The sequence below is a fragment of the Corylus avellana genome, chromosome ca8, assembly GCF_901000735.1.
Source record: "Corylus avellana chromosome ca8, CavTom2PMs-1.0".
Classification (NCBI taxonomy): domain Eukaryota; kingdom Viridiplantae; phylum Streptophyta; class Magnoliopsida; order Fagales; family Betulaceae; genus Corylus; species Corylus avellana.
Genome location: NC_081548.1, coordinates 55,518 through 69,801, shown reverse-complemented (window position 1 = coordinate 69,801; position 14,284 = coordinate 55,518). Strand labels below are relative to the sequence as shown.

The 14,284-nt window shown below is 40.3% G+C and overlaps 1 protein-coding gene across 1 annotated transcript in view; it reads right to left on the bottom strand.

Annotated features, from left to right (window-relative positions):
• Nucleotides 1-14,284, bottom strand: part of LOC132190239 (brefeldin A-inhibited guanine nucleotide-exchange protein 5) — a 50,158-nt gene that overhangs the window by 13,296 nt on the left and 22,578 nt on the right. The window contains exons 25-31 of the mRNA XM_059605163.1: nucleotides 7,477-7,833; nucleotides 6,507-6,673; nucleotides 6,185-6,432; nucleotides 5,825-6,000; nucleotides 1,163-1,279; nucleotides 549-685; nucleotides 133-439 (exon numbers count right to left, since the gene is read on the bottom strand). Coding sequence (XP_059461146.1) covers nucleotides 133-439; nucleotides 549-685; nucleotides 1,163-1,279; nucleotides 5,825-6,000; nucleotides 6,185-6,432; nucleotides 6,507-6,673; nucleotides 7,477-7,833 — 1,509 coding nt within the window. The remainder of the gene's footprint in view (nucleotides 1-132; nucleotides 440-548; nucleotides 686-1,162; nucleotides 1,280-5,824; nucleotides 6,001-6,184; nucleotides 6,433-6,506; nucleotides 6,674-7,476; nucleotides 7,834-14,284) is intronic.

Below are 14,284 nucleotides of genomic sequence, written 5' to 3'. Positions count from 1 at the left end.
GTGCAAAATACTTGTAAAACCATATTATGCAAAATTCTTCCCTAAATCAGCAGCTGCAAATTAAGTACTGAGCATTGAAAAATCATCAGAGACAATCCAATAACTTTCGCCATATAAACAAAAAATTAATACCTTAACAATAATTGGAGAACGTAACTCCAACACTCGATGAATATCCATATTAGTAGTTTCCCCAACACTGGCCTGAACATCAGATGCCTCCCTAAGCACCTGTTCACAGAATGATACCAATTTCTCCTCAGCTACTCTTTCAAGCTTCTCTTCTGCATTAGAGTTGTTGGCTGAAGTAGTATCAGTGTCTGGATGAGTATTAGGGTCTCTCTCTTTTCTGGCATCATATCCTGAAGTTGCTTTCTGTAAGATGTCCATATATATGCAAGTTCCTGCTAATTCCTGGCGCAGAAGATTCAAAGGTGGCCTGTCCAAAATTGAAATAACAATGAAAGAAGGTTATCCCGTTTCAATGAATAAGAAAATTTTTAGGCAAAGGAGAAGGAAGATAAATGAATCTAAATTTTGTTGGATACCTTTCATCAGTATTTTGGTGCATACGCATTCTGAGTTTGGTATATGAATTATAAGAAGCAGCAAATTCCAACAAAGATAGCAATATATCCATTACAGCAATCTTTTGTGGTGCTTTCAACTTGCTCCAGTATTTCTTCTGCATTATTTACAGGAAGAAACAGCTTCAGGCACCTTCCACATACTTAAATGATGCAATAGAAAATTACTCTTATAGGGTGAACGGCTGAGTTCTGACATTCCCTCTTCCCCCCAAAAGAAAAAAAAAAAACCATGTGCAGGATTAGGATGGGGTTAATCTAAAATCTCTCCACCTCACTCTCCCATTCTCTTGTGCAGGGTGGAGATGGTGTTCAAACTTTACATTCTCCACCACTAATATTCTCCCCGCCATGTAAATAATTAACAGAAGGAGATGGCAATAGGCCTAGGCTATTTGGAGTATAAGTAAATTTCTCCACCTGTGCCAGCCTAGCAGCTGGAAGAATTGCCGAAAACACAAACTCAAAAGTTCATTATCTTAGATTTCAAACAGATATTTAATGATTAAGAAATAATCATGCATTTAAGGTAGTGTATCATGGCAATATGAAATTATCAAGAATCAGAACCAAACCTGGATACTATCGATGGCACCAAGCAACAGTAATTGTGTGATGCACTTGCCCCTAACAGTTCCCAACAGTGGACTTTCTACCTCATCTTTGGCATCAGGTTCCATGGCATCGGGATGCTAGAGTGACATTAGATCAAGAAAAGAAATTAGTGAAAAGAAAATAGGAATGTGAATTCAGCTATATAACCAAAAAGAAAAAAGGGGAAGGTATTATGTATTGATGCTTCCCTCGGTTATCTGTATGTGGAAACCTTTGAAGAAGGATATGAAAATGCAATGGGAACACCTTAGAAAGTTGGTATGACATGGAAGTGCTTTGTAATCAAGAATACCTGCTTGAATGCAAATTTTAGCAAACTGAAGATAAACTTGGTTCTTCAGGGTTAATGTACTGACCCTCGCTAAAACAAACTATTTAAAAGAACATACCCTTGAACCTCTCTCTTCTTCCCTCTTTACAGCCCTAAACCATACCCCTTCTCTTAGATACTTTGAAACCCATAAAACATTAAGTTTTTCAAACCTCTAGCCATTAGATAATGCTTCAAATCTAACCTAAAACCCAACGGTCAGTGCCAGTTAATCAACCAATCAATATTCCTCAAGTACTTTGTAACACTTGTCTTATGTGGTGTATTTGGAATGAAAGGAATGCTAGATGCTTTGAGAACTCCACTAGGACCATAGAGGAATTGACCTATTTCTTCTTCTTTACTTTGTATTCCTGGACAGCCGCTTGGCTTGCTCCTATAGGGATCAGTTTCTCTGATTCTCTCTTTCATTTTTCTCCCTCTTAGGCGCTCTCTTTTATACTTCCCGTGTATGTGGGTTGCGCCTCTCTGCGCTTTTTATATCATTATTACTTATCAAAAAAAAAAAACACTTGTCTTTAAACTTAATTGCTCACACCTAATTCAATCTGCAAGTCACATGGTTCTCTACATTTATTCTTACTAATTAGATGCCCTCATTTAAGTTTGTATGCGATTAATTTCGCATTCTTACTGTCTAGAACCTTCATATAATTAAATGACTATTCCATCTCCATAAACCAATCAAGAAAGCCTTTCATATGTAATTGGCGTTTCCAAGGGTGAGATCTGCTTTTCACTCGAAAATTGGCTTCCTTAACCACACCCCTATGTCTTCTCATGTGTTAAAAAACATCATAAATTCAATCTCTTCATCACTCAAATCTTCAGGATTAAATCCTTTGCGAACCATTGAGGGCCAGAATCATGACCAGAGGTGCTTATATTATGAACACCTAATTCAATCTGCAAATACTAAACTTTTGATAGGATGAAGCAATGGATTAAGACTTTAAACCGGTGCTGCATCATATTGGAGGATGGAAAAGGCCGCTTTAGAAAAAATAGAACTGCTGATTCAAAATGCAAGGTCATTATGCCTTATTGTGCTAACACTTGTGTTTTACTTCCACATAATAAGATTGGGCTTTTACTACTGAGATTTGTTCTGATAGGAAGTCTATCAAGATGGTGTTCAAGGTTCCAAAGAACAAAATTAAGATTGTACTATTAAGATTGCTTTTGATAGGGTGTCCAAGTAGAGATCAATGTTCTTTGCTCTGTTTGACATCCTGGACTACTTGATTTAAGCAAATAGCTTGTTGTGGTTCACTTGGAGTTTTTAGGTGGTTCCAACCAGTGGAATGTGAGCTTTGTTAGAGCGACACATAATTGAGAGGTGGATATCTTTGCCTCATTTTTCCAAGTGATACACTCAGCTAGCGTGAGAAGAGGAAGTAAAGATAAGCTGTGGTGGGTGACGTGGGTCCTCTCCAAAAAATGGTTGTTTAAGGTCAAATTCTTCTATTGTTCACTGGCTTGTACTGAAAGGTGCTACTTTCCTTGGAAGAGTGTGTGGCGAACTCAAGTTCGTTTGAGGGCGACCTTTTTCGCGTGGTCAACGGCTCTAGGTAAGACCTTTATCATGAATAATCTCAGGCAGCGACATGTCATTGAGATGGACAGATGTTGCATGTGTAAGAGGAATAGGGACTCCGTGGACCATCTTCTTCATTGTGAAGTGGCTTATGCCATTTGAATTACTTTTTTCAATCGTTTTGGATTGTTCTGGGTTATGCCTAGTCGTGCAGTCAAATCTGTATGCCTGTTGGTGGACCTCTGGCAATTCGCAAAGTGCTGTATATATGGACAGTTACTTATGCGTCTTCTCTGTCAATTAATTATAACGATTTCCCTTTTTTTTTTTTCACTTCTTCTAGTTAGGTGTTTTTTTTGTATACTTTCTGTGTATTTAGGGGCGCCTTACACTTTTAATGATATTAGTCGATTACTTATCAATTTTTTTTTTTTTTTTTTTTAAAGAACTAGCTTCCCTTCTCAAAAGTTCATTTTGCATTTTCTAGTGTACTTGTGTAGTACTCCTATGTGCTTGTTCTTCTTTCTTTTTTTCCCCCCAAAAAAGAAGCAAAGAGAGAGAGAGAGAGAGAGAGAGAGAGAGATGAGCAAACTACATGCACCATATGCATCAAATTATTAGACATTTAGATATACGAAGTTGAAATCAAACCATATAGAATGTAAGCAACATCAAAGCTGACATAGGCATTAAAGAGAGAGAGAGAGAAGTTATTTCATATATCTACATGGAGCTATCAAAAGCACATAAACAATCATAGATTCACAATATGAATGACAAGCAAACTACATGCACCATATGCATCAAATTATTAGACATTTAGATATACGAAGTTGAAATCAAACCATATAGAATGTAAGCAACATCAAAGCTGACATAGGCATTAAATATGAGGAGATCGATATCGCTAAATTGAAAAGTAAAAAAAGATTTAGTAGCCTTTCAAATATCGTCAAAAGACAACTTTTTCAATGGAAGCAATATAACTTTTCCATGCAGAAAATGGAAGCTATATTGTCAGGAAGCAATATAACTTTTCCATTCAGAAAATACACTTTTGTCCATTGTTTGGTTTGTTGAACGCTCAAAGAGTATGCTAGTTGCTGTAAAATGCTTGTAAGAAAGTTTATTCTCTGGATGTGGTGCCTTACATGGGAGAAGAGTTGAAAAGAATTGAACCTTTGGTGGTCCATCCTATTGCTGTAATGGATGAGTAGGCGCCGCCTGAATCGATATCCTCAGATTGGGTGATTCAGAGAGTGAAAATTTTGTCATGCGGTGGGGTTGTCCTATGAGGGGTTTGAGCAGATGATGGCTTTGTTTACTGCAATTGAAGTAAGTAGGAACCGGAATGGGTTGGTTAGACTAATGCTATAGATACATCACCTTCGCATCGCCTCCAAAGCCTATGTGGCGTGATCCACCATAGCATTTAGTGCATAAAGATTAGTTTTTGTTGGGGAGACCACGGTACATAGGCTTTGAGGAGATGGTACCACGATAAGGTTTTGACATGATTCATGGTGTAGGGACCAGCCACCGAAGGAATCATTTCAGGAGTTGTTTAGTATTGCTTGCTGTAAGGAGTCGTGGGTAGGGAATCATTTGCAGTTTTCAAATGGGAATATTAAGTGGAATTTATCTTTTATCAGACCTGTGCAGAATTGGGAGGAAGAATGGGTAACTACGTTTTTAAATGTGTTGCACTCTTCAAGTGAGACAAGGCAGTGGGGATAGTATTTCGTGGATACCATCCAAGAGATGGAAGTTTGAAGTAAGATCATTTTATCAAACGATATCCGCTCTGTCTAGTTCATCATTTCCTTGGAAGACAATTTGGAGAGTCAAGGTTCCATCTTGTTAAATCGCAACTTATCCAAAAAGCTTAAGTTGATAGAAAGATATGAATTTAATACTTTAACCTAAGAAAGAGAAAATTTATAGTCGTGAACTGGTGTGTAAAATTTTTTTCATTGAAGGGCTTTTGTCTTGTATACTAGTGTAGTAATGTTGTGTCCCTTTGCGCTTTTAATGAAATGCATTACTTATAAAACAAAAATTGCATACAAGAACTTATCTAGGCTTCCAAAATTAATATATAAACAAAATAAAACAAAAGAACGGCCTCAGCCTCAGCATATGTCTAAAGATCACATTCCTGGACGACCACAATTCATATGTGCCACAAGACAAATAAATTGCTTTATACACCCCAATCTGCTTCCAGCCTGAGTATCGCCAAACAAACATCCGAACTCCAACGAAACTTTAACCAAAAACTGTATACACCAGCCACTTTCTTAGCAGGTAAAGTGAAATAAGTTAAAAGTGGATTTGATTGTCTCACAAGAAGGTTTTTTTTTTTTTTTTTTTTTTTTTCTTGGGAACAAATTGTACTCCAGGTTAGAAAGTACCCGTGGAAGCATTCAATTAAGGTATCACATTCAATTAAAAGCAATAAAAATACAAATGGGCATAATTAACTAGGTACGCTCCAAACACTTTTCTCATGGAGAGAATTGTGGTATTCTTTGCAAGTTTCAACGCTTGCGGAATTTCTAGATTTCTGTGCGTCATTTTCAGTTTAATGCTTGTATTTGTAGGCTCTTTTGTATACTTACTGTGTACAAGGTTTCGCCCCTTGCGCTTTTTAATACATTGATATTACTTATCAAAAAAGAAAGAATTTATAGGGGTAAACCTAAAGTAGATATCACATAGCCTTTAGGACGTGATTATTTACTGGTGAGATACCTGGACTGGAGAAGATGGTACTGAAGCATCTGAAGCATGGCTTTTAGACTTAGAAGTAAGATTTCTGAGAAAGAGATTATCCATCATATTTCCCATAATCCTTTGGCCTATTGTCTGACTCCGTTGGAGGCCTCCATCAACAGTTTTCAAAGTGCTTCCTGATGGTGATGGAATCCCTTCAAGAATAAACATTCAATGGTAGTGCAAAATTAACCCTTCATTCATAATATGGGATAAAATGGAAAAATTGTTTATTAGATTATTGTTTTCAATCTGTTGGATTGCAGATTGTCAGTTATTTGAATGTTAATCATGAGCATGATATAAACATATATTTCCATGAAATTTCTAATAACTAACCTTCAGATCCATTCACATTAATTTGTGACCCTGATTCTCGATAGTGATCCAGGCGAACTGCTGCATTAAGGTTCCCTGCAGTGCCATCAGGACCAGTATTTGCGGATGGCAACAGATGTACGTTTCCATTATCCCTGACATCAAACGTATTGCCATCCACTTCCTCATTGTCCAAAGACTTTAGGGAAGCACTATCAAAACCTAAAGCATTGAGCAGCTCAAGTGGTTGTGTTGTGTACGAAGCATCTCTAATGATCAAAATAAAAGAAAGATTAGTAATAGAAGGGTTACAAAAGATTTTAAGGAAATACGAGATATGCACCTTATGCTTTTCAACAGCATATCCCAGTCGCTCTCACTGAATTGGTGTCCTCCAACTTCTATAAGATGCACCAGTGCACCCAGAGATATTGAAACCACTGATTGATCTGTCTGTTTGGCGCAATCCAACAGCAAACTCAATAATGGTGGAAGCATAAAACATACCTCCTGTACAAAATAAGGATAATAAAGTTTCCGTCATAAATTTGAAATATAATTAAAAAATTAGATCATTCCACAGCAATTTAAATACCATATGCTCAATACACAAACTACTATACTCAGTAACAGGTCAGATGCCTCAAGTTGAAGAGATCAATAAAATTGTTCAAGTTATTATCCTCCTTAGTCATTTGTTTCACTAAACACTTAACCACAATGTTGTCAACAAGCTCACCAACATCATAAGATATTTATTCATGTGATTGGCAGTATCCAAGTAATAATATATACTCTAAGCTACAGGATCACACCTTCCAAAAAAAATTCAAAATGAGGCAACAAGAAAAACTTCGAAAAGAACTAGAAGTTAGCAGAAACAATACTGTCAAGATTGTCATTACATCCATTGATATGTAAATGAGAGTAAAACATCTCTTCTACACATTCAAGCAATAATCATTGTGTTTGTGTGTGCACCATAACAACATTCAGCACTTGCACACATGTTAGCTTCATGAAGGTCTCTGGCCAAAAGATATATATTTTTGCAGTGCACCGCATGCAATCATGGTGGTAAACTTCCAAATAAATGTTGTACTTATCTTAGAATTATTTTGGAGTAAAATATTTTCACGAAATGTTGGCTCACAACGAAATGTATTCTATGGCACACATTTTCTTGACAACCAACACATCAGTTTTGGCACCCATTCATCCTTTTAAACATTAACATCAGGATCAATGTATCCACTCCTGACCAAATGGCAAACACATGGAGTAACTGTTGAAAAACAATCAATATCAAGTACCTTGTAGAAAGTGTTGAAAAGGTTGCACAGCAATTGAAGTGAGTGAATGCTTGTTTCACGAAGCAACTCATCATCAGAAGAAATTAAGCTTTCCTTTCCAGCATGTCTTACATGATCAAAAATAGGAAACAAGACACGATGGAAGATGCTCTCCCAAAATGATGATGAGAATTTGCTACCTCTCTCATTCAGTAAATCAAACAAAACTTCAAGTGCACAACTCCTGACCTCTGGTCTTGGATCTGATGTCAGATCAGATAATCCAGCCAGCATTGGGAACCAATAATGCTCAGTCACATCAAAAGTTGCATCCACATTACCATCAATGGGTTTCAATGCACCTCCAGGTATGAGGCCCTAAAATTGACAAACATAGAGACACTAAAACAAATGATCACAAAGCAAAGTAACCACTTCTCTGTGGAAGATTAATAAAGAAACTCCAACAAACTATTTGAAGCAAAAGATGAGATCAAATGATTTCTAGAAGACTTGCTCAATATCCAGTGATGCCAAAATGCTCTTGTAGTGAGCCAAGAAAATACAACAGCAACTAGAGATGCTGCTAATATATTACAGAAAACACACAGAGACACATGCACCATACATAGTTCTTGTTATAGAGAAAGGGATAAGTGTCCCGATTCTAGAAGGTAGTTACGTGTCCCTTTTAGGTGTTCCTATGAGGCGAGGTGTCCTAAATCTAGAACATTGTATTCACTCCCATAAATAGTAGTGTATGAATGAAAAGTGCATGAATTTTGGAATCACCATATTTTCTTAAAAAAAGAAAAACAAGAAGTGTATACACTGTTTTTCCGTTATCTTTTTTGTTCTACATCTCCCTGTCTGCAACCGTGGAGGTCAATGGTGGCTGCTGCCATCTACCTCATCAATATGGTGGTCAGTGGCTATGAGTGATGAATGAAAAAATAAAAATTCTGTCCTGTGTTTATGGTGGTAGTTGGTGGTTATCTTGTGGTCAGTGTTGTCTGCGGAGTTTCTCAGTCATTTCTGTGGTATGTGGTATCGTCTGTGGTGGTCAGCCACGTTGTAGGGGTCGCCAATGGTTTTGCAGTGGTTGCGGTGGTCAGTGGTTGTGAGTGTGTTGCCTTTGATTGTGTTTTGATTGCCAGCAGTCTGTTCTATTGTGGTTAACAGTAGTGTGAAAGGCGGCAAGCCAATCTTTTGAGGTTGCCGTCAGTGAGGCGAATCTAGGTGGTTTAACCCAGATTATGGGTGTCACCATTGTTGTGGTGGTCCATTCACACCATTGTAGTCATCAATGATATCTATTCGTGTTCTTGTGGTGGCTGTTTGCGTCATTTGGTTGTCGACGACAAATTTTCAACGTAATTGAAAGACAAAAATGGGTGTTTGGTTGAGTACATGTTATCCCTATCTAGGATAAGGATATCCTAGTTTGGTTTAATCCCTTATTCAGCATAACCTTATTCAAGTTTTATTCTTGGGCTGAGTCTAGACCACCCAAATCCAGCCCAGGTTTGAGTCCAACCTAAGTTCAAAGCGTGGTCCATCATAAAGGATACAGATCATGCCAGCCCAATCTAGTCAAGTCAAGTTGGGCACAACCCATAACCCGATTGATTCTTAAAATCAGACCAACCCAAATTCTAATAGGGTCAACTCGATAAAATCATGTTTTGGCCAATGTTGAAGTTTTCCAACAACATTTCAGCCAGCATTGGTGTGATCCAGCGAATTGACCAATGTTGGTGTTCATAGGCCAATTTTGACTGGCGTTGATTTTTACCCGTGACGTTTCAGCCGACGTTAGTGCTTTCTAGCGAATCTCAATCGGTGTTGGTATTTTCCGGCAAGTTTCAACTGAGTTGGTATTTTCCTGCGAGTTTCAGCCAATATTGGTATTTCCTGGCGAGTTTTGACTGGTGTAGGTATTTCCCGACCATTTTTCTGTTTTAGTTGTGTTTAAGCTGATACAAGTAGATTTTGGTTGGTTCAGATGTTTTTGGCCTGCTATGTTGTGTTTTGGGTCGGTCCAGCTTGGTTTTTGGTCGGTTTGATGATATTTCAGCTGGTTCATATAGTCTTTGTCCGGTTTGGTGATATTTCAGTGATCAAGTGTTATTGCGCCCAGTTCTTTTTGACTGATTTAGTGGTTCTACAGCCAGTTTCGTGGTGTTTTGACCCATTCTTCAATTTTCAACCAATTTGATAGTATGCCAGGATGCAGATGAATGTTTACAAAGTCTTTATGTCAATAAGAGTTCATTTGTTACAAGCTGCGCTAGATATATAAGCTCCAACTTTAAAGGGAGTGTTAAGAGGGAGGGACAAAGTGTCCTGATTCTAGAAGGTAATGAGGTGTTCCTATGAAGTGTCCTAAATCTAGAACATTATATTTACTTCTACAAATACTAGTGTATGAATGAGAAGTGTGAATTTTGGAATCTCTATGTTTCCTTAACAGTTATACATGCAAAAATAGAGCTTCACGCCTGTAATAGAATTTAGAACACATCTTTCATATTGATAAAGCATTTTTCATGTCTCACATGCTGCTAGTGGATATATACAGGTATACATTTTACTAACTAGCAATTAGTTTGCTATGAAAGATTCAAAGCAGTTAGAAATTTGTACAACCAAACAGCTTGTTAGCTGTTTGGTTAACGTTATGGCTGTTTCGAGAAGGTGGTTGGTGGAGTCCAAAGCTTTTGAGTTACTGATTAAGAGTGGGGCTTCAGGGGTGAGGATTTTTGAAAGAAGTAATAGGAAACAAAAAACCATCTTTTTGCAGAAGGATGAGTTGGTGTGGTTGGCGCGCATTATAGAGGACTTGGTGGCAGTGGAATCTACTGAGGTTTTTTGGGACCAATCCAGAGTAGGGTATCCATGGATAATTGCACAGAAATGCTCCAACAGACATGGGCGGTTCCTGACGGTAGAAGAATATGATAGTAGGCATAGGAGTGGCTCGATTATTATACCAGAAAGACGTTATGGTCAAGGATGGAAACGTTTCATTTCGGAGGTGCGTCTGGCTAAGTCTTCTCTGTGTGAGTCTAGGGAGGTCAGGGAAGTTAATAAGAATTATGAAGTGGCAGGAAGGAGGAGTTATGCGGAAGTTTTGGGGTTATCGCTACAGCTGGCAGAGGACTGTTTCAATGCTTACGTTGAGCCAATAGCCAGGGTGCCAAGGTGGTTGAAAGAGGCCTCTGCAGAGAAGGATAAGCAAGTCCAGCTTTCTACTGTACAGGAGGGGGGTTCGCACAAGTCCTTAATTCCAGTGACTGTGGGCTGGCAGGAGGTGACAAACATAAGCAAGGAGTGGCCTAGCCCAAGAAGGTTATTAGGGGACGGCCCAAGCATGGTAAGGGCTCTCAACCGGTCAACATGTATTTTAGGAGAAAGGTTACTCGGCCCGTGGAGAAAGGGGAGGTATCGGACATAGGACCGAAGCCGGTTAGTGCGCCGGACTGTTTGATGGGAGGCCCAAATGCTCCGGTAGATGTCGCCGGTAACTTTATAAGGCCTTGTCCATTTCTAATCAAGAGGAGTTTCCTTGGAAGAGCATCTGGCGTACTAAGGCGCCTCAGCGGGTGGCTTTTTTCGGTTGGACTGCGGCCCTAGGCAAAATTTTGACTCATGATACGCTGCGTAAGAGGAACATAGTGGTAGTGGAGTGGTGTTGTATGTGCAAGAAGACCGGAGAGTCAGCCGATCATCTTCTTCTCCACTGTGAGCTTGCAAGGGCTCTTTTGCACAAGATTTTTCAGCGGTTTGGGTTTGCATTGGGTCATGCCTTGCCGGGTGAGGACTCTTTTGACTCATGATACGCTGCGTAAGAGGAACATAGTGGTAGTGGAGTGGTGTTGTATGTGCAAGAAGACCGGAGAGTCAGCCGATCATCTTCTTCTCCACTGTGAGCTTGCAAGGGCTCTTTTGCACATGATTTTTCAGCGGTTTGGGTTTGCATTGGGTCATGCCTTGCCGGGTGAGGGCCTTGTTTGCTAGCTGGTGGTCGGGAGGTCGTTCTCGAAGCGCGGTTGTTTGGAAGATGATCCCTCTGTGTCTTATGTGGTGTATTTGGAATGAACGAAATGCTAGATGTTTTGAAAATTCCACTAGGACCATAGAGGAATTGACTCATTTCTTTTTCTTTACTCTTTACTCTTGGATGGCCGCTTGGTTAGCTCCTTTAGTGATTAGTTTCTCTGATTTTCTTTTTCATTTCTCTCCCTCCTAGGCGCTCTCTGCTTATACTTCCCGTGTATATGGGTTGTGCCCCTTTGCGCTCTTTTATATCATCATTACTTATCAAAAAAAAAAGATGTCGCCGGTAACTGTGTAAGTCCCGATGCTAGGTTGTTGTCCTGCGCCAGGGAGGCCCACGTCGGTTCTGTCGCGCAGATCGTCTCTACATCTCCGGCAGAGGTGCCGACAAAGGAAGTTTCGTCCAGTGAGGGGGCGGCGTGGAAGATTCCGGCAAGGGATGGTGCTCTGGGAGATGTTTCGATGGTGGGCTCCATGATCAAGGGTACGTCGACGATGGAGTTAAGCGATCAAGCACCAGGTTCCCCGGTTAAGGCGCAGGAGCCTCTTCTCAGTCTTGCCGACCAGAGTTCTCCTAAGGGGGGCTCGAGCGTTTCTGCTCCGGGGATTCTGGGTAGGAAGCCTGGTAAGTGGGTGTCACCAATTTTCTCTGGGTCTGCTGCCGGTGACTGTGAAGAGTTCGGGAGGAAAGATTCTTTGGGGAGCAACCCCATTGAACAGGCTCTAGGTGTTTCTGTGTTGGGCATTTTGGGTAACGAGCCAGGGATTTGCACGTCACAGGTTGATAATTTGGGTGGAGTTTCTATAGCAGTGGAGGCTTCTATTTCCCAGGAGTCTTTTGTCCCAGACTCTCTACATGAGAAGCCGTTGGAGGAGCAGGAGAGGGTCTTTATCGTTGAGGCATGCAAGGAAGTTGGCCTATCTTGTGATGGAGAAGAAGGAAAGCTTGAGGAGACCATTGGGGTACTTATGGCTGACAACAAAGGCAATGAATTGGAAAGGGAAGAGTGTACTCCTCCAGTTAAAAAAGGTAAGAGGGAGCTTTTTAATTTGCAGTCTTCTATTAATTTTTTCGAGTATTCGTCAAGGGACAGGAACAAGGGGAGGGCCAATTGAGTTAAATCATGAAGCTCAAGATTCTTTCATGGAATGTGAGAGGATTGAATGAGAGGGATAAGAGGTTGAGGGTTAGGAATTTGCTTAGAAGTTGGAAGGCAAATGTTGTTTGTTTCCAAGAGACGAAGATGGATTTTATTTCGTATAATTTAGTGAGGAGCATATGAGGTTGCCTGTATGTGGAGTGGTGCTATGTTCCTTCCATTGGGGCTTCGGGGGTATTTTGCTCATGTGGGACAAGAGGGCTGTTGAGAAGGTAGATGTAGTGTTGGGAAGTTATGTGGCAGCTTGCTCTTTCAACAATGTTGAGGATGGCTTTGTGTGGGCGTTTGCGGGGGTGTATGGTCCTAATAGAGTAAATGCTAGGTGTTTTCTTTAGGAGGAGCTGGCAGGGGTCATGAGCTGCTAGGACGTGCCGTGGTGTATCGGTGGGGATTTCAATGTCCTAGTGAAAGGTTGAGAGGAGCTCATTCGCGGTCGGCAATGAGGGATTTTGGTGAGTTAATCTCGGAGCAAGGTCTCATGGACCTTCCCTTAGTGGGGGGAATTTCTACTTGGTCAAATAATAATTCTTGGTCTAGGCTTGGCCGGTTTCTTGTCTCCCCGGATTGGGAAGCCCGCCACCCGGACTTGCGTCAAAAGAGGATGTATCGGGTTTGCTCCAATCATGCCCCTATTATTTTGGACTGCAATTCTCATTCGGGAGGCAAAAGGCCATTCAAATTTGAGAATATGTAGCTCAAAGTGGAGGGTTTTCTCGATAAAGTGTGCAGCTGGTGGGACTCGTATCATTTTCAGGGTACACCGAGTTTCATTCTTTCTAAAAAGATGCAAGCTCTAAAGTAGGATATTAGGAGATGGAATGCTCAAGATTTTGGCAACGTGGGGGTTTGTATTAAGGCTCGTATGGAAGATCTTAAAGCTCTGGACAGGGTGGAGGAAGAGAGAGGTTTATCCACGAAAGAGATCGAGAGGAAAAGGGTGCTCGCAAGTGAGTTAGAATTCTCCCTCCTTCAAGAAGAAATTAGTTGGAGGCAAAAATCTAGGATTTGTTGGTTGAAAGAGGGTGAGAAGTGTACAAAATTCTTCCGTCGAATTGCTAATGCCAACCGAAGACAGAATTAGATTTTTGACAAGTAATAATGCATTAAAGAGCGCAGAGGGGCACAACCCAAGTATATAGGGAGTATACAAGAGAGCTACTAAATAGGGGAGAAAGAAGAAAAGAACATAAAGAGAAAATCAGGAAAATTGATCACTAAAAGAGCAAGCCAGCCTGCATTTCATGTGAAAAGTGTGTACAAAAAGAAATGAACAAGGTCCTCAAGGTTCCTGGACAAGTCCTCGAAGCATCTCGCATTCCTTTCCTTCCAAAAACACCATGGAAGACAAAGGGGAGGAGCCATCTTCCATGCCACGGCACTACTGGTTCTACCGCCCACCCACCAACTAGCAAACATCTCCTTGACGCTTCTAGGCATAACCTTACTCATGTTAAAGCGAGAGAAGATAACATCCCACAACTTGCGCGCGACCCCACAATGAAGAAAGAGATGATCCACAGACTCCCCATCCGCCTCACACATACAACATCGATTAATCACAACAATACCTCTCTTCCAAACATTATCCAATGTGAGAGATTTCCTAAGGG